Source organism: Hyperoodon ampullatus, assembly GCF_949752795.1.
Source record: "Hyperoodon ampullatus genome assembly, chromosome: 1".
Lineage (NCBI taxonomy): Eukaryota > Metazoa > Chordata > Mammalia > Artiodactyla > Ziphiidae > Hyperoodon > Hyperoodon ampullatus.
The window spans coordinates 2767902-2787710 of NC_136914.1; the positions used below are offsets into that span (position 1 = coordinate 2767902).

General features: G+C 33.3%; 1 protein-coding gene across 2 annotated transcripts in view; it reads left to right on the forward strand.

The window, feature by feature from the left end:
- The window catches only part of FBXW7 (F-box and WD repeat domain containing 7), a gene marked incomplete at its 5' end in the record, with an annotated part of 92095 nt that overhangs the window by 21008 nt on the left and 51278 nt on the right, over positions 1 to 19809 (forward strand). The window contains one exon of one of the 2 annotated variants that reach the window (XM_079698698.1): positions 9344 to 9490. The exons of the other annotated variant lie outside the window; for it this stretch is intronic. Within the exon in view, the coding sequence (XP_079554824.1) occupies positions 9344 to 9490 (147 nt within the window). Of the gene's footprint in view, positions 1 to 9343; positions 9491 to 19809 lie in introns of those variants that run through there. 2 annotated transcript variants of the gene reach the window in all.

Consider the following 19809-nt stretch of genomic DNA (forward strand, 5'->3'; position numbering starts at 1 on the left):
TCAGGGCAATCAGACTACTCACAACAGAGCTACCATGTGAGTATTCCAACAAGCAAGATGGAAATGGAATCTCTTTTGTATGACTTAGCCTAGGAAATCGCATTCTGTCTTGGTTGAAACAGACTCACTTCTCAATGGAAGGAGTGTCGCAGTACATTGTAAGAAGAGCATGTGAAGATGTGGGATATTGCTGTGACCATCTTTGAGACACACAGTGTACTATAGAAGGTCATAATATCTTTGCTCTTAGAACTTTCTGTTTTTTTTATTTGTACTTCGTAAAATCAGGCTCATTAAAACAGATTTCATATATAATATATGTATATTATGTAATTCCTTAAAATGTAGACTAATGATACCTCACAGTCTTGTCATGATATTTAAGTGAAAGAAAGCATGATCTACTAGGAACTCTGTCAGTCTTTTATCCTTCCCTCATATCATTGTACCAATCTGAAATAATATATATTTTTTCTAAGCCCTGTAGCTGCAAACTTCCTTTATATCTCCTATTGATCTCTGATAGTCTCCTACTATCCATAGACTTCCTCCTTCCATCCCAAGATCTTTCTGTTTCAGGCATAATCAAGAATTATAGGGGGGGCTTCCCTGGTGGCGCAGTGGTTGAGAGTCCGCCTGCCGATGCAGGGGACACGGGTTCGTGCCCCGGTCTGGGAGGATCCCACATGCCGCGGAGCGGCTGGGCCCGTGAGCCATGGCCACTGAGCCTGTGCGTCCGGAGCCTGTGCTCCGCGACGGGAGAGGCCACAACAGTGAGAGGCCCGCGTACCGCAAAAAAAATAAAAAATAAAAAAAATAAAAAATAAAGAATTATAGGGATTGAGTTTTGTTTTTTCTTTGTTTTTAATGTTTCTTGGTAAACAGTGTTTTATTTATTGGAGAGAATGAAAACTTGGGCTGTCAGTTTAATTTAAGCTTCAGTCGATGTTTATCAGACGATGTATTTTGTTGAATATGTAATTTTTAAATATTTATTTGTCTGCATTGGGTCTTAGTTGCAGCACACGGGATCTTTGTTGCAGCATGCGGGATCTTTTGTTGTGGCATGCAGGCTCTTCATTGCAGCTCATGGGCTTCTCTCTAGTTGTGGTGCGTGGGCTCCAGAGCACATGGGCTCAGTAGTTGTGGCATGCAGCCTCTCTAGTTGTGGTGCACGGTCTCTTTAGTTGCGGTGCATGGGCTCTCCAGTCATGGTGCGCAGGCTCAGTAGTTGCGGCACGCGGGCTCACTAGTTGTGGCACATGAGCTCTAGAGCGTGCAGGCTTAGTTGCCCTGCAACATGTGGGATCTTAGTTCCCCAACCAGGGATCGAACCCACGTCCCCTGCTTTGGAAGGTGGATTCTTAACCACTGGAGCACCAGGGAAGTCCCTGAATATGTAATTTTGACAATGTAAAAAGGCCAGTGGTGTCAACTGTCAGCCCATCCAAGAATGAGACCCTAAATATGTATTTTCTATAGCTTAATTCTATATTGAAGTATTTTCTATGCTTAAAGTAATTCTATACTTAAATTTGATGCTGAAGTGAATATTGACAAATGAATATTTATAATGAATAAATTATTCAGTGAATATTGTTAAGGCTCATATGCTTTAATAGCATGTTATTGAAAATTATACAATTGAAGTTGTGGAACTATGTTCACCTCACTCAAAATAATTGATTTTTACTTATAATTGCATCAAAAACTCAACAACCTAGGGAATATAATTATCTGCCCTCTCCTTACTGTTTTACTTTCTTAAATTGTTAACACTGTCAAATATCTTACATTTCCATTTATTTTTCGTAGGGTACATTCCTACAGTGTGTTAAGCCATCACTTTGGTGAACTTCCTGCGTTATAGCTTAGTTTAATTTTTTTTAAGTGCAGAAAAAACCACCTACATTACTTACTGTGCTTTAAAGGAATTAATAGTATTATGTCCCTACTTATTACTCCGTGGCCTATAACACTTTTCAGAATTTTTACAAGAGAGATAAATGATCGATAAATTGTATTTAGTTTAACTGAAAGGTTAATGAAACTTTTATGCTTAAACTTGTTCATAAAAGTAACAAATCATAAACCTTAAAAAACTGACATTAAATAAGTTTTTGTCCTCTTTGTTACACTTAAATTTTATTTTGAGAATTGTGGAAAATTAAGTTGCTTTTAAATCACTCTGTTATCACATGAGGCTTTTGCATGATTGAAATACCTGTAATTACTATGTCATTTTTGTCATTGTTGACTTAAAGGTGTAACTATAATAATCATCTGCTAAATTCTTGGAGAGCAGCTGTATAAGACCGATTTAACAGCTGGGGTAACCCAGCACAGACTGTAAGAGTTAAACTTAATCTTGAGGCAAGTTATGTTATGGTCTGTGAGGACTTCATACTGGGCATTTCTGAAATACTTAAAAAATTCAATCCAATAGTTAGATTTTTGTTTTATCACAAATATTTCTTTAAATGTTTAATGAAAGAGTGAGGAAAAGCATCATTTTGATATTAACAACTGAAGTTCTAAGACAAAATATGGGAATAAAATCCAAAGTTTACTCATTAAAAAAAATCAAATATACTCTGAATGTCACTGTTCATGCCACTATGGTAAATAGGAAAGGAAAAATACGTTAAAAATATTATGGAATAATATGGAATCAGAAAAATTCTAAGATCCTTATCTTGAATTTCATCTTTTAAAATCATGTTTTAAAAAATCATTTATGTCTGTAACTTTTTTCCATTGAAAATGTTTTCTTATTGTTATGCAACATTAATATATATTCACAACACAAGGATAGATGCCTGTTTTTAGAAGCTATACACACAAATGAATTGAAGCAGTGAATTTTATTTGGATATATTTTGTAAAACTGTAACTACTTACTAAACTATAATAAAGGAAGGCTCACCAAATTGACAGTCCAACACATTACAAGAAGGTGCTATACTTGGTGCTATTAGAACTGTAATATATATATTCTTAAAGCTGTAAGGGACTTCATTCTTAATCATTTTGCCCAACCTCCTCATTCCTCATTCTAGAAATCTGAAATCTGAGACAGCTAAGAGACTTACCTAAGGTCACTGGTTAGTGGTAGAGCTGAAAGTAGAACTTAAAGTTCACCCTATCGTTTTTGTATACTGTTAAGTTTACCTGAAGTATTAATTTCAGGTAATTTGGCTGAAAGTTGATTGAGGCAATAATTAAGAGTAATTTAATTGTAAATGAATTTCGTTGTAAATAAGTCAGTAAATAGTTGGTGTTTTTTGAGTCATGGAATTTCTAGTGCACTATGCAATGGTGTCATTATATTTAATTTTTAAGGACTTTTTTGGTTGTTTTTTTATAGTTTTTACCTTGTAACTTTATTTTCAGCCAATTAAAAAAAAATTAACTGGAATTTTCCAGCAGGATTTGGAAATAACCTAAATGTTCAGCAATCAGACCTTGATTATACAAATCAAAGCAGTTCCAGTACTTTATATAACCTGATATTGTAACATCCTTATTTTGAAAATGCTACACATATATGTATATATGTAATGCTTTTATTTTGCAAATGTCTAATTACCAGGTCACATTTTTATAACACTTATGTAAACTGTATGTGCTGTTTTAGAACCCAAGCTAATTTCTCTTAAGTACTTAGGGGCTACACTAAGTCCCTGGATAAAGAAAATCAGCAAGGAAGTACAGTAATAAGTTATGACTCATTAAATGTTTACATGAATATAATATCTTAAATGCATTATAATTAGAAGTTGTAATCTTAGTGAACACTTTGAGCATTTAAATGTCTTTCAGAATTTTTTAAGGAAATGTTTTGAATGTGATTTTAATTTTTATAAAACATTTCTGTTCATTTGACTTATGCCTTTTATGAATAATAAAACTTTAAGAGGAATGCCATATATTTAAATTTTTCCTTCATAGTAAATTTAATTGTGTTTTTAGTTTCTACAATTAAAGTACGATATGTTATTTGGATTTTTTTTTTGCAATTGTTTTTTGTTCTTTTGCAGTTGTTTCTAATACAAGCTTGACTGTTCATCATTAAGCAAAGAACTTAATTTCTTGATTCATCATCATTTTTCTCTGTTTTTAAATTGTTCTATCTTTGTACATGAATTGCTTAGACTAGGGAGATAACTTCTAACGCTCTGGTATCTAAGGTGTTAGGAAAGACTAAAAACAATGACTTAGATACAGAGAATAATCTGTCTCACTCTATATCCCAGAATAAATGAGTATGCTCTTTATAATACCGTATTTTCATCTCAAAAGGATATTGATTCTGATTTATTTCACTTTAGTAGTGGTGTTAATTTTTAGAATCTGGAATTCTTTTGTTTCTACAGAGAGTAAGTCACTGTTGTTTTAATTCACAGAAGTAATAAATAATACTGAATTTAAATGGTGTATGCTGATAGTCTCCCTGTCAAAAGCTTTTGATGTGAGACTGAAAACTTTTGGTTAAAATCATAAATACTTGTAGGTAAACTTGTATCTTCCAAGTGATTTGTTTTAGCTGATTCAAAAATAGTTTATGAAAAACAGAAAATCTTTATGCTGCTCATATGCTGTGGCCTTTGATCTGGAGCAGTTAAATCCTAGCCTTCTGTATAATAATGAATGAAAGAAATGGTAGAAATCCAGAATAAACTACTATAAATCTTTTTGTCATTGTTGTACGAGAATTGGGGTGTATGGAACTGTAATACATTTTAGAAATACTGTATTGGTGATACTTTGTTACATGCAACATTTATATATAATCATCTTTGACTAATACAAACTTTTAGAAGAAAAATCAGAGAGTGATAAACAGGCAAAATATCTTGTATAGAGATCTTCTCTTTATCACAAGTTCCCCAATGTTGAGTTCTTCTTGGATGGATAATGAAACCTGAAGTCTTAAAATGCCAAGGCACAACTACTAAGATGCTACAGCTTAACTTTTAGATAAAAATCTTGACAGAATTTAGGAAGTCTTTCTAAAACTTGTAGATGATTGTGTTTTAAAATATTATACTCCAAAGTTGTTATAGGTGGATTTTGCATCTTTGCTTGCTTTCTTAGTGATTTTTAAGATTGAAATGTAATCTGCAAAGCTCTACGTGATTTTTTTTTATCCTAGTAGTAGTAATGGCAGCTAACAGTATTGAGCACTTACTAAATGTGAAGCATTGTTCTTTGTGTTTCACTTATATTAACTGTTGTAATCCTCATAACTGTCCTATGAGGTAGGTTCTATATAGATGAAATTGAGGCACAGAGGCATTGATTTAAGGACATACCACTAATAAGTGGTAGAACCAGGCTTTGAACTATGGCCATTTGACTCCAGCATATATATTCCTACCTACTGTATTATACTCCCATAATATTTATTGATACCATCTTAAAAAGAGCTTGTCTGTTTTGAAAAGTCTCAGTTTGGATGGGTGGATGGGGGGTTAATAATTAAGACTATCTTAAATGATTTTAAAAGGATAATTGAGACCAAGACTTTATTTTTTCTTGAACGTGTGGAACTAGCTGCATTTAAAAATATTAGCAATTGAGGTTCTCCTACGCATTGTCTTCAGCTTCCCTCACTGACTAGGGTTTTCTTCTGTATTTGAAGATTTTGTAGTTTGCATGTTTCCATGCTGATTTAGAGCATTGCTTTAGAAGTACTATTAACTTGAATCCTCAGAAAAAAGATGAAACTCGGTGGTTTGGAACTTAGTAGTCACTTTGCTCCATCACTAATCATGTCTCTCTCACAGAAGTGTATTGTTACAGACACGTGATTTGATTGAGCGTTTGCTTGGGTTGCAGAGCTCTGTACTGTCCAGTTGAGGGCAGCGACTCACCAATTTAAAAGATGAGCTGAATGAGAATGCCACCACTTTGTATTTACCAAACCTTGGTATCTAGTGTACAACACCACATTTAATATACAAGACTGCTTTAATTTTCATTCCGATGTTTACCATAAATAAGTTCTTAAAAATGAAAAACTAGTTTTACTTCATAGTAATTTCTGCCCTTTCATAAGTAGTTTATGTATATTTTAGTTTTGATTTTCCTAATCCAAATTCTTTTCAATTCCAATCTCCTCCCCCTCCCTTGCTTTAGGATCAGACTCCAAGAAGATTAGAGAGGTTCATAGCATCCTTATCTTCAAACTACCTACATGTAAATACATGTGATTATAAATTGCAATATAAAAGTGAAAACTTATTTTCAGTATGGTGATCTTTGTTAAGTGAAAGTCAAAATTGGAGTTGATCTGTTTGATTCATTTTTCTCTGCAGAATACGTTCCATTTGCGGAATGAAGTACGCTCTTCTAATTTTTCTCGATTGAAATAACACATAGTTTAAATTACATCATCTGTGTGGTATCAAGAAATGAATTTTGAGGGGTTAATTAACTAACTGATTCAAAGATATCACTGAGACAATTCTTTTGAGAATAAAGAATGTCTACCTAAAACTATATGTAATACTAACAAAGTGACCCTGATAGTAACTTGGAGAGGGGGCATTCCACAGGAGCTGCCTCAACAAAGGGATTTTTCTAATAAGGAGAAACAGACACAATATGACTGAAGGTTATGTTATACAAAAAAAACAAAAAAAACAAATTAGACTTGTGTTAAGGAATAAAGTGAGCACCAGAAGAGATGCTGAGATTAGAATGAGGCTAGAGACATTCATTCTGCAAGGTAGTAGTCTAGTGGGGCCGTAGACATCCTTATCTCAGGTATCAGTCTCACCTTGTTTTACTGTATCAACTTAACAGATTTCCAGTACCCTCTCTCCTATCCCTAGATCTCTGTTGGGTTTTTTCAGTGGTTATGGTTGTATTCTTAGTCATTTACTTTTTTACTAAAACAATTTTTGTATTGTGATTAAATACCCATAACATAAAATTTACCATTTTAACCATGTTTAAGTGTACAATTCAGTAGCATTAAGTACATTCACAGTGTTGTGCAACCGTTACCACTATCCATGTCCAGAAGTTTTTATCTTTTCCAGCAAAAATTCTGTACCCATTAAACACGAACACCTCATTCCTTTCTCCCCCGAGCCCCTGGCAACCACCATTCTACTTTCTATGTGTAAATTTGACTACTCTAGGGACCTCAGATAAGTGGAATCATACAATATATATCCTTTTTTGACTGACTTATTTCACTTAGCATTATATCTTCAAGGTTCATCCATGTTGTGTCAAAATCTTCTTCCTTTTTAGGCTGAATAATATTCTGTTGTATGTGTATGTACCACATTTTTTTACCCATTCATCCATTATTGGTTACTTAAGTTGTCTCCACCTCTAGGCTGTTGTGAATAATGCTGTTATGAACATGGTTGTACAAATATCTGTGTGAGCCCTGCTTTCAATTCTTTGGGGGTGTATATCCAAAAGTGGAATTGCTGGATCACACAGTAATATTTTGAGGCCTCTCCATATTTTCCACAGTAGCTCTGTCCATTTTACATTCTTACCAACAGTACACAAGGGTTCCAGTTTTTCCACATCGTTGCCAACACATATTTGTGTGTGTCTGTGTTTAAATAATAGCCATAATAATGGGTGTACAGTGTGGTTCTGGTTTTGATTTGCATTTCCCTAATTATTAGTGAAATTGAGCATCTTTACATGTACTTATTGGTCATTTACATATCTACTTTGGAGGAATTCAGTTGTTTACTTTTGTGTAACTAAAAATGTCTTCTCTGCTTAATGATTTTGCATTTTCAGCTACATTTTAAATTGTGATATCAGAGAAAGGTGTACTTTAAGAAAGTAGCATCATGGTAGGACTAAGGGTATTTCTTGTGTGTGGATTGACTTCCCAGCAACCCACTTCGTGTATTTAGTAAGACAGATCTCACCAAAGTCAAAGAAGAGACCACCCATTTCTGACATTCTCCTTTCTAACTCTCTCCGTATCACATTCTAAATTCCCACTTATAAAAATCCATAAAAGCAGGTGGAAGGAGAGGTAAATGAGATGACTGGCTGTTGGAAGAAAAAAATAGAATGGAAGGAGAGAACAAATATTAGCTGAGCATTGTGAATGGATAGTTCACATCTATTATCTATCTATTAAAACTACTATCAATTCTCACACTAGGCTTTTTTAAAATCATCATAATGTTCTAGTTCATGGGCTTGGAAATGAAATGTAGCATAAAGATTAATTAGCATGGCATAAGTAGTTAATTTAGGGAAATATTTGAGATAATTCCGAAAAAGTGAGTGGGGCCACTTTGAGGAGAGTCTTCATCTCCAAACTTTATCTTAGGCTTTGGGGAACCATTGAAAGTTCTTGAGGAGTATATTGTACACCCCATTCCGTTTCCATGTTTTGGGAAGATGTATCTGACTATGGTATGTTAGAGAAATGAAGCCCTAAGGATTTGTGATGAACTGGTTAGTTATTATTCATTTTACTTTAATTACTTCCCAACACGGGTTACATTTATAAATACTTGGGTTTTTAAATATATTTAATCAGTCACATTACTGTTATACTTTCAAGTGGAATCACTAAATGTTTCAGAATTGTAGAGATTGCAGTGAAATTTGCAAACAACTAAAATGTCTCCTGGTAAAATTAACCTGCAGTGCATATTAATAGCTATTGAGAGCTAGAGTTGATTTAATGTCTTAGTTTGAGATAAAGACTGGTACATATGGAAGAGGAAAAGAGAGCATGCTTAAGACAAAACACTTGAAGATATAGTGCTCATTCTGAATATATCTAAGATAGAACAAATATACGTTTGTATTTTTTGAGCATGCATAAATGCTGTCCTTAAATTTGAAGCACAATTCGAAACACTCCTAAAATATTAATGCTGATATTTGGGTAAGGAAGACTTAATAAATATTTAAGAGAAAATACAATGTTTATGTTTTGGATTTTTGTAAAGACAAGTTTACTTTCACTTTCTAGGGAATACCTAGGTTAGTCACTGGAGACGCTTTCAAAGGGACCCTGTAGCACAGCCCTGCTTTGGTTGTCTTCGCATTACTGACTTTGTATGGGAGGTTCACCAGCTGTTTGACTGGCAGGAGCAGGAGCTTTCACTTCAGTAGTTTATAACTCCTGGCTATTCTAGGATAGTTTGCACTTCACCAAGCCTCAGACAGGTCAGGACATTTGGTAGGAGAAGGTTGAAAGACAAAAGCAGCAGGCCTTGGGTTCTCAGCCTTTTTTTTTAATTAGAAAGTTATATTTTAATTTGGTGGTTAGAGTTTTTAGTAATGTGCCTGTATTACATGTAGAGAGTATTCATCAGCCAAGAGGAGTTTTAAAATGTCAAAACCGGGAAAAGCTACTCTAAACCATGGCTTGGTTCCTGTTGATCTTAAAAGTGCAAAAGAGCCTCTACCACATCAAACCATGATGAAGATATTTAGCATTAGCATCATTGCCCAAGGCCTCCCCTTTTGTCGAAGACGGGTAAGTTTCACACATTTGAAAAATAGGAATATTTATTTAAATGAACTACTTCTGCCTCTTTTGGTGAGGAAATGGTTCAAATTTCAATTGGATTTATAACTAAAACTATCAGTGCATTATGTAGCCATTGAAAACTTCTGTAAGTGATAGTTTTAATAGTATGATAGAGAGCCTTGAGGGCAAGGTTACCTAATTCACCGTTTTGTGTCTCTCATTTATTTTTATGGTATTAGAATTCTTTAAACTTACTTGAAATTGGTAAATTTAAAAAGTATGTTTTGAAATATGTCGGCAAATACTAACACCCCAAATCTGTCATTTTTATTTTGTGGGAAAAGTAAAAAGCTGGTGGTGTGGTCCTTATACGTGATAATTAAAGCATTGAGCTCTCTTACAAAGTTTATCTGCCAATTTAAGCTAGATTGTTTTTAAATCACTATTTCTTAAATTCAGACCTAACATAATAGAGACGTTACTTTTTGCTGTTATATGAAATAAAAATAGCATGCTATGGTGTGGCAGTTACGATACAGTTTATATATAGACAATTCTGAACTAACATTTTGTAGAACTTGTGCTAATCTATAATCAGGTTATGATCTATTGGATGTTTTTTGGGATGACATTCTCCTCCTCGCCAGATTTGGACCCTGTTAATATTAACAGTTTTGTTGTATTTTCTGTGTTACTTGGTATTACCATTTTGAATTATTAACTAGAGTGATATATTTTTAGATCTAAAATATGTTTAGGATCCTGAACACATTAAACCAAAAAATACCTGTTGGAGATTCATTGAGTGTTTTTATATATCAGTGCTATTAGTGTTTTAGTTCCTTTTACCAACTCGCCCCCACCCCCGCTTTTTTTTTTTTTTTTTTTTTTACTAAAAGGGAAACATTCTATTAAACAAGTAGGTTAACTTAACAACACCTGAAAAATATTTCTCCTCTTTTGTGAACAAAATCTTCTATTTGCTTGGACTTAAATAGCCTTTGTAAAAATATGTTTTCTAATTACCTTAGTTCTTTTTGAATTGTTTCTACTTCTACTCCAATAAATGGTAGCCATGTTGAAAAACATTTTGAGTAAATTTTAAATGTAATACAATTTAAACATTGAAAATAGAATATAAATATCTCTGTCACCCACTTACTTTCTTCTTAACTGTGTTTTCAGAAAGTGTGTCTTTTATTTTGTCTTCTGTCACTTTGTCACTTTTATAACTTCTGAATGAGGTCACTGCTCTGATTTAAACATTTACACAGAGGCCTCTAGTAGCTTTAAGGTCATTAATAAACTAATTTATTATTTTAATACTTCTGTAAAAAAATACCAATACAAGTAAATTTTCAAATTAAGGAGAAGAAGTGTGAGTTTTTAAAATTAAGGGGTTAAGATCTTAACAAGATAATTTTGTTCTTGTTGAATATTTCTAATAAACTTAAGTACAGTTTATAGCAGATTATTCATTATGTCACACTGTATGTTTTCTATCTGTATCTTCTTTACAAGTGCATGAAACTTAAAAGGCTCAGGAGCAGATTCTATAAGAAAAATTAATAGAGAACTTAAGGGCTTTCTTTGAGGGTTTCCTAGGGTCACTATTGAGTTTGACTTTTCTAGGTTACTGTTATGTTAAATTATAGCCTGGCATTTGTAATTATAGAAGAGGACTAAATTCAAAAAATAAAATTCAAACTAGAACATAGTTCTAGTTTGGGGGAAGATAGATAACAAAATTAACACATTCAGTTTTAGACTGCCTGCCAATAATTTACTATTGTATAACTCATTGACTCTGACTACTAGAAATATTAGAGGGATCATGTAATTATATCCTCTCCCCTCCTTTTTGCAACTGGTTAATTTAGGTAGCTTTAAATTGATTCACATGTTCTTTGTTGTTCTAACTTACTAACTTTCCCTTGGTGATGTTAATGATAGATACTTTTTAATATATTTTTTATCAAAGATTTTAAAGACTTTTGGTGTGTAATTAATCACATTCTGTATCTAACATTCCAGTATATCTTTTCCATTAGGTATGTTTAGCCTCTTTCAATCAGAGTGTTATACACTGACAACAAGTGTACAGACTTCTCTATTTTGTAGGCCATTTTTATCCTTCCAAGTAGTGAGCTAATGTATAGTGAACTCTTACAAGACTGTATGTAGTCTTGGCCTATTAAAAGTTGAAAAACATGTTATTGCGCCTCCATCCATCATAGGTGTTGATCCATTTAATGTTTGCACAATAAAATAATTTTGAAAATTGTGAAAAATTCTTTAAAATAGTTGTCATAACTACAGCTTCAATTTATAGCTCTCGAAATGTTTTCAGGAAATTTATTTACCTCATTATTAAGTACTATTAGTAATGATAGTCTAATTTATTATTATGTAAATTATTCTAGCTCCTCATCAGAGATACTTTGGACTTAATACTAACAACAGTAAAGAAATAGCAATCTAGCTATTAACCAGTTACTGTCAATCAAAATGTTTTTAGTATTTAGGTCCTCATAGTTCATATAAGTCCTATAGGTAATTCTTAGCATCAGGAATATTTGAGAATATTACTTGAGTATATAACTTTTTATTCTAAAAGAACTGATCGTCCTTTAAAGGAAGAGAATATTTACAGGAAAAACTTACTTAGTCTATAAAATCACCGGAAAATTGTTTTATTTTTCTTTGAAATTGGAATACCTAGTTATGGTAATACTGTATTTCCTAAATCCTAAGATACATTATTTTTCTACATTTTAAACATATGTAAAATTAGTGTACGTCTGGATGGAATTTCATAGCTTAGCTGGCAGCATTTTTTTCTTTCTAGTGATAAGAGAAATAATATCTTACAATTAATAATAGTATGTTGAAAGAAATGTCATTAAAATGTTTAAATTTCATTTATTAACTCACTTTTGTTTGGAGACTTTCAAGCATTGACAATATTCTCTTAAAGTTATTCTTCAATGTTACTATTTTGGTAGAAATTTCCAAACGACATGCAATTTTGGTTAGGTATATAGGGCTTTTAAAGATATCTAGTTGACTGTGTTGGTTTATAGAAGGAAAATGTTTTTAGAGTGCCTTTATATTCTTGGGTTTGTACCACCGACCGATTGTGTAGCGTAAGCATCAGCAACAGAGCTAAGAGAATGGGGTAGAGCTGCTGGTGGGAGCAGCAGGGAGGCGAGGCTGGAGCAATGTGGTACAAGGACTTGTTCACCCGAAACCCAAGAGCTCAGGTAACAATGAAATGTATGACTAGATTTCTGATAGTTGAAAACAATTTTGTACTGGTTATATTCCATATCCAGTTCTGTTTAAAGTACCATATTTAAAATAATCTTTCTTTAAAGTGAAAATAGAAGTAAAATTGAAATAGAATATTTGAGTCATTTGAGAAAATATTTGAGTTAATATCACTCCTGTGTATTGTTATCTTTGAGGGTTAGCTTAAGTCAGGGGTCCACAAACTTTTTCTGCAAAGGGCCAGCAGTTATTTTATACTTTGTGGACCAGATAGTCACTGTTAGAACTATTCAGTTCTGCCATTGTAGCATGAAAACAGCTGTAGGCAATACTTAAAGGAGTAGTTGAATGAGCATGATTGTGTTTTAATAAAACTTTATTTACGAAACAGTGAAATACAGATTTTTATGATTACAGTAATACTATAGTAAATCTTCTTGTGCATGTATCTTTTTGCTTGAACATAAGTTTCAGCTAACAGTAAATTTTTAGAAAGAGATTGTTAGAGCCATAACCTTTCATTTTCTTTAAAAACGCTCATTCTCTCTTCTAATTCTTTTGTAGCTGTATAGAGAAAATTTTTTATATATATAATCGCTAGCATTTTAACATACTGCTTTTTTTTTTTTTTTTTGCGCTACGCGGTCCTCTCACTGTTGTGGCCTCTCCGGTTGCGGAGCACAGGCTCCGGACGCGCAGGCTCAGCGGCCATGGCTCACGGGCCCAGCTGCTCCGCGGCATGTGGGATCCTCCCGGAACGGGGCACGAACCCGTGTCCCCTGCATTGGCAGGCGGACTCTCAACCACTGCACCACCAGGGAAGCCCAACATACTGCTTTTTAATTTTCCTTCTTGATGTACAGTAGTAGCATAATAATGCTATTAATAATTGCTCTTATTTTAAAAGGACCTACTATATATTCTAGGCATTGTCCAGCTATTTTGTATATTTTAAATAATTCTTAAATGATTTAAACGTTTGTTAAGTACTGTAAGTTAGGTATTATCTCCACTCAGTAGACTAGAAAGCTGAGGCCCAAACAGAAACCTCTCCCCAGTTTTCTTGGTAAATAGTAAAGCTGGTATTTAACCTCAGGACTCTAATGCTGCAGGTAGTAGCCATTCTCTTTCTACTATGTTTTGTGACCTTTGCTTATGAACTTAACTTTTTTCAACTACTGTTATATTCATATTTTGGTGGGTAAACCTGGGAGCCTATCATTGTTGACATTGTTTCTTTGAGAAAATTCAAAGATTCAAATAATTGAACTACAAATAACTTTTGGTAGCATGTTACATTTATAAATTTAGGATTTTTTGTGTAATCTCTTTCAAGATGTTTCATTTGTAAAGTTATCCCACAGATGATGCAATGATTATAGTGATAAAAAACTAGAAATATTCAAACAGTATGCATGTTTGTAGTCTTTCTGTAAGCTGAGGGATGTTACCTGTTAAAGAAAAAATTATTCATGAACCTTGTTAAAATCGTAAGACAGATTTTATTCAGGGGGACTGTCATGATGTGTATAGGGACTGCTACAAGGGAAGTTTGCAGTAGGGGAGATAGATTAGGCTCAACTGTTAATAGAACAAAGAAAAGTGAGAATTTATGGCCAAGGAGCAGCATGGGGTTCAGTGGGTAGATAATTTCTAAGAGGAAGCATCAGGGTAAAGGGGGGCGGGTGCTCTGGTTAAATGAACTTAACCAAGGTGGTCAGAAATCCCCTGGGGGATGGTGGAGGATGGCAAACCCAACAGATATGGAGAGGGTGACCAGGTACCACAGGTGATCGACATCAAGGGCAGGGAATTCTGGTTAGACTGATTTAGCAGGATTCTTGCTAAAATTTGGTTCCTGAGAACATGCCGAAGGACAGGTCCTAGTTGAAAAAGAGCTCAGGAGCCTGACTAGAGTTTGGTTAAGGAGAGAATCGTTGTCATACCTCAGGGTCTGTGTTTGGTAGGAAACAACTCAGAACAGGGTGTCTGACAGATTAACCATCCTCAAACTGCAGTGCAATACCACTCTCATCAGTTTGTTTATTTAGTACTTTTGACTATGATGACAGAAATTAAAAACAGCATTATAACTCTCTTAGCTTCAATACTATCTTGGATTCAAGTTCTTTCTTTATTGTTGAACTATTGATGATACTAATTAAAAAAAACCCTATATTCAAAATTTTAATCTCATTCAGGCATAATCTATTCTGTTGTTTTTGTGTGTATAATCTTCAGTTAGTTCAAGCTATATATAATTATAGTCTATTAAGCTCCTTTAATAGACTTTTCAGCAAAGGTCTGCCAGTTTTATCAAACAGTTGTATTGTCTTTGTTTCAAAAAACAACCTCTCTAATTATTTATTCTACAATAAAATTTTCACTTGTAGGAAGATTTTATAATCCATCATAAATTCTGTTGGTACAGCAAATTTGTGAGTTATTACCTTACTGAATTTAATAATTTGATAATTCCCTAAATTCCCTGAGTTGAATTATGATATAGAGAATTTTTATTTTCTTCCAGTACTTAATATCTTTTACTTCTGTTTATAAAAATTAGACATGCTCAGTATGTAAAATGCAGAAGAAATGTTTCTTTACATTTTCCTAAATTATCAGTAATTCCACTGCTCAGAAATAACCACAGTAAAAATTTTAAGTAAATAACTCTTTAAACAAAATCGATACTTTAATCCATTTTTCATATATTGCTAGTAGTTCCCCATGGCTATAGTTATTCAAAAGTGTATAATCTGCCAAATGAATGTGTCATCATTTTCTAACTGCTGTTGATTTGGTCAGTGACCTGCTTTGAACTTTTTTATACATAAATCTTTAACATCTCTATATACATTTTTCTAGAAGTAGAATTACTGGGTCAAGGAGTGTGAATTTTTTTAGATTCTTAATAAATACTGCTAAATTGTTTTCCAGAAAGATTGTACCAAATAAAAAACAGCACTAGGGACTTCTAATGTTGTTTAATAAGAGAAAGAAATCATATTTTAAGCAAATTTATTCCTACCATGGCAAAGTTTTATGGATTTTACTTAGTTGATACGATATCATTATATTTCTGTGTTTATTCTAGGTTTTCTATTGAAGGAATTTTTTTTTCGTTTTGAGAAAATAATGATATGTGTTTATACTTACAACTTCATTAGGAAAATATATAAATAGATCAAGAAATTATTTGTTGTTCATGGTGATTTCTTAAAATAATACTTTCTGGAAAATAATGTTTGCCATAAACCTGTCACCAATATTATTTTCAACTATAATTTTCTTCTACTCTTCCCATAGTTTTAAAACTATTATCTGTTTTTATCTAAACAGATGATCCATGTATATAGTTTTATAACTATATCATTGATTTAACACATTTTTATCATTGATTTAACACATTTTTACTGTGTCTTATGGTTATCTCAGTTTTTGTCATCTTAGTTTACACTTTTACATTTCTGAGTTTTAGTGTGTTGTTTGCACAGTTTAAATGACAGCTTCTCCAAAAGTATATTGCTATTAATAATCTTTACTACAGGAGTACTTCTCATGCCAGCAAAAGCAGCTGCCAGAAATACTTGCCTATTTCTTAAAGCACTACAACTTAGTCTTACATTTCTGACATAACTTTGCCTTTTGCCCCAAACCAGGTTTACCTTTTATTTTTATTTTTTAATTCTAGTCTAGCTATGATTCATTCTCATTTAAAATAGTTGTAGCAAGTCTCCCATTCTAAAATGCCTTGATGCCTGAAAGGCATTTCATGAAACTCAACATTTGTTTCATGGAACTCTTAGCCAAGAGGAAATAGATGGATATTTCCTTAACATATAGAAATATGAAACCTTTAAAAAGCCAGTATCATGTTCCCCTCCCCCATACTAATCTATTCAGTATCTGCCAGTTACATTTGTGCCTCTTTCTCCAAATCCTTTCTGTGACCTCACAATCTAGCTTGTCTCTCTGGTTGGAACCTTCCTCCTGGCACTGGTTGCATCTACCGTTGTCCTCATCCATTAGTGGAACGTATTGTAGTTGTTGCAATTACCTTTGGCCCTTAGACATATATGTACTGCTCAGTGGTGTTATTTGACAGCTTCATTTAGTTATCTTGTTCCCTCAGTTGAGGCTATGAACTCTTAGAACTTCAGAAATTATCTCTAACATCTTTTCATGCTCCCAGTGATGTGCAAGAGAAGGTTAGTGTAAATATTTGTTGAAGCTTTTGTTAAGTTTGGAAAATTCTTTAAGGAGTTTTTGTACTGTTAGAATATGGCATGTTTTTGTTTACTAAATGTTTTTAAATGACTGTGCAGCTGTGATTTTGAATATTTCATTTTCTAAATATAACTAAATTCAGATACAGTTTGACACTTAATTTTAAAAGTAATTACTACTTAGCAGTTCCGAAAACGAAGGAGAAACAAACAGGGTGTACTCATTTAGATGGCACTTTTGAGAGTCTACAGTAGCCAGACAAGTCAGAAAATGCTAAAATAAAAATTAGTACAATACTTTGGAGAGAAGGAAGAACAGGGTGGTGCTATGAGCAGGTTTGGAGGGAGATTTTAATAGTTTTGCCTGATTTTTTTTTTTTTTTGAGTAAACTAAAATGTGGCTTCCTAAAGTTTTTTTCCACAGATATATTCCATTGGAACTTGGGAAAAAATTGGCATTTTCAGGTCATCTGATATCTTTTATTGTCACTACTTATTTTATCAATAAAGGAATTAACTAGTTACCACATATCAGGTCATTCTATTTTTGATCCTATCAGTTTCTTCTTAAGAATGTTTCATACATCATGCATAAACATGAGTAAACAGAATATAAATTGTAAATTTTCTTCTGGTCTTATTTTCTGTACTGTGCAAGGCGGTGGCTGTAAATAAAAAGGTGATGATTCTTCCTCTCTGCCTGTGGACATACAAAAATGAAAATTACAATCCGTTAAGCATTTAATAGGTAGTGGTAAAACCACAAACAAACCCTTAGACCAAAGGATAATTGCTTTAAATGGACCCATATACAAAGTACTGTGGGAGCATGAGAGGGCCACCCAAGTCTCAATTCAGATGGCTCAGGAAAGGCTTCACAGTAACTTTAAATGAAAACGTGAAGGATGTTTGCTAAGCAGATGATCAGAGAAGTTATGGACAGAAGGAACTTGTATTATTGCTTGGTCTCACATCTTGTTTTTTTCACATTAATTATACTGCTGCAAAATTATTCACTTATATCTGGATATGAAGTTTATTAATAGTAGTAACAGCCCCAAAATATGTATTAAGGACTTAGAACAGAGTTGGGAACTTTTCTAGAACCTGTAGGTATAACAGTAAAGTAGATGGACAAAGGCCATGCTCTCATGGAGCTTAGATTCTAATTTAGGGAAACAGAAAAGTAACTGTTAATGCTAATGTTTTGATGATGATAAAACAGGGTAGCAGTATATAATAGAGTCTAACTTGGGATACAGGGGAAACACTATTCTAAGTATTTTCCACATATGAACTCATTTAATCCTTAAAATAACCTCATGAAGTAGATTGCATTATATTATCCATATTTTATAGATGTAGAATCAGAGGTGTAGGAAGTTTAACTAACTTGCCCTAGAGCTAGTAAATGATGGAGCTAAGATTCTAACCTAGGTGTCTGGCTCCAGCATCATAAACAGTGTGGTGTACTGACTTGGGTAAGGGTTTGTTGAGTGAATGGATCCTTAGTTTCCAAATATTTCAAGGTTAACTTTTGCCATGTAATCCTGGATTTTTAAATACATAATTCATACTTTGTTTTCACAATTTATGAAGACCTCAATATCTAATTACTGATAACATTGCTTTCTAGATGTTTTTGTCATCAAGTGATGTCATAGTATTAGGTTGTGCCTCAGTTGTCAGATATTAACGCAAAGCAAATTATAACATGATTTGTAAATCTACAACTACAGCATAGAAATAACTGCCCTGAATTGTTATCCCTTTTGTTGATAGTTAATCTGTACAAATAATATAGTAATTTTAACATCACAGGGCAAGGCTATTTAAATTTGTAGGTTATGTTTTACAGAAACTAAATATTAAGACTTGGAGTATGGGAGACAGATGAAAAATATGCTAAAAATAAACTTGTTACAAAGCTTCTGGCTGGGTAAACAAGTATGAAATAAATCCCCAGTCCCTTGTCTGCAAATCAGGAGTCCAGTAGGCCCTGAAAACCAAGAAGTGTTTTAACAAGTTGGCCAAACCTAACCCTAACTAACTTAAGACAGTCACTTTTATTGTTTATCTGAATATTTGTGTATTTTGCTGCAGAAATGTTTGTACGTGATGTACTGGAAGTGTTCTGCCATACGCTGTATATGTACCATATTACCCTTCTAAACTCCAGAAGTTTTGAAGTCAGGAGCACAGCTTTCTCCAAAATTGCGGAGTTAACTGCAGACCTTTGAGTTTTACAGGTATCATCCACATTCAGAAATGGAATACACTTTGAAATGTCAAAGTAACCTAAGCCTTACCTTAAGTCTCTTAAGTACATTCATATTTAACTGCTTTAAAACATACATTACATAAATGAATACCTAAATTTTATTAACCTAGTTATAGGCAGCTCAATATAGTATGATAATAGTTCAGAGCTTCTATATTATTTTTCTTCAGTGACTAAAGGCAACTCATGCTATCAGATAGATACTTTAAATGAGGAATGAGAACCGCAACAACTTTTTAAATTTTTCTCAGTATTTCCGTGGAATATTAACACCGCTAAATTAATTTTAATTCTGCTAATATGTATTAGGCGTATACATACTCCCTGCTTGTGATGCTAATGTAACAAAGATGAATAAGGCAGAGACCTTCCCTTAAGGAGGCCACTGATGCTTTTCTGTCTCTGACTTATTGTCACCATTCCATGATATTCTCGTGATATCAATCATAGGATCATGAATTAATTAATCCATTCAACAAATAAGCATCTACTAATTGCCAGGCACAGTTCTAGATACATTATTGAACAAAACAAACAACAAAAAT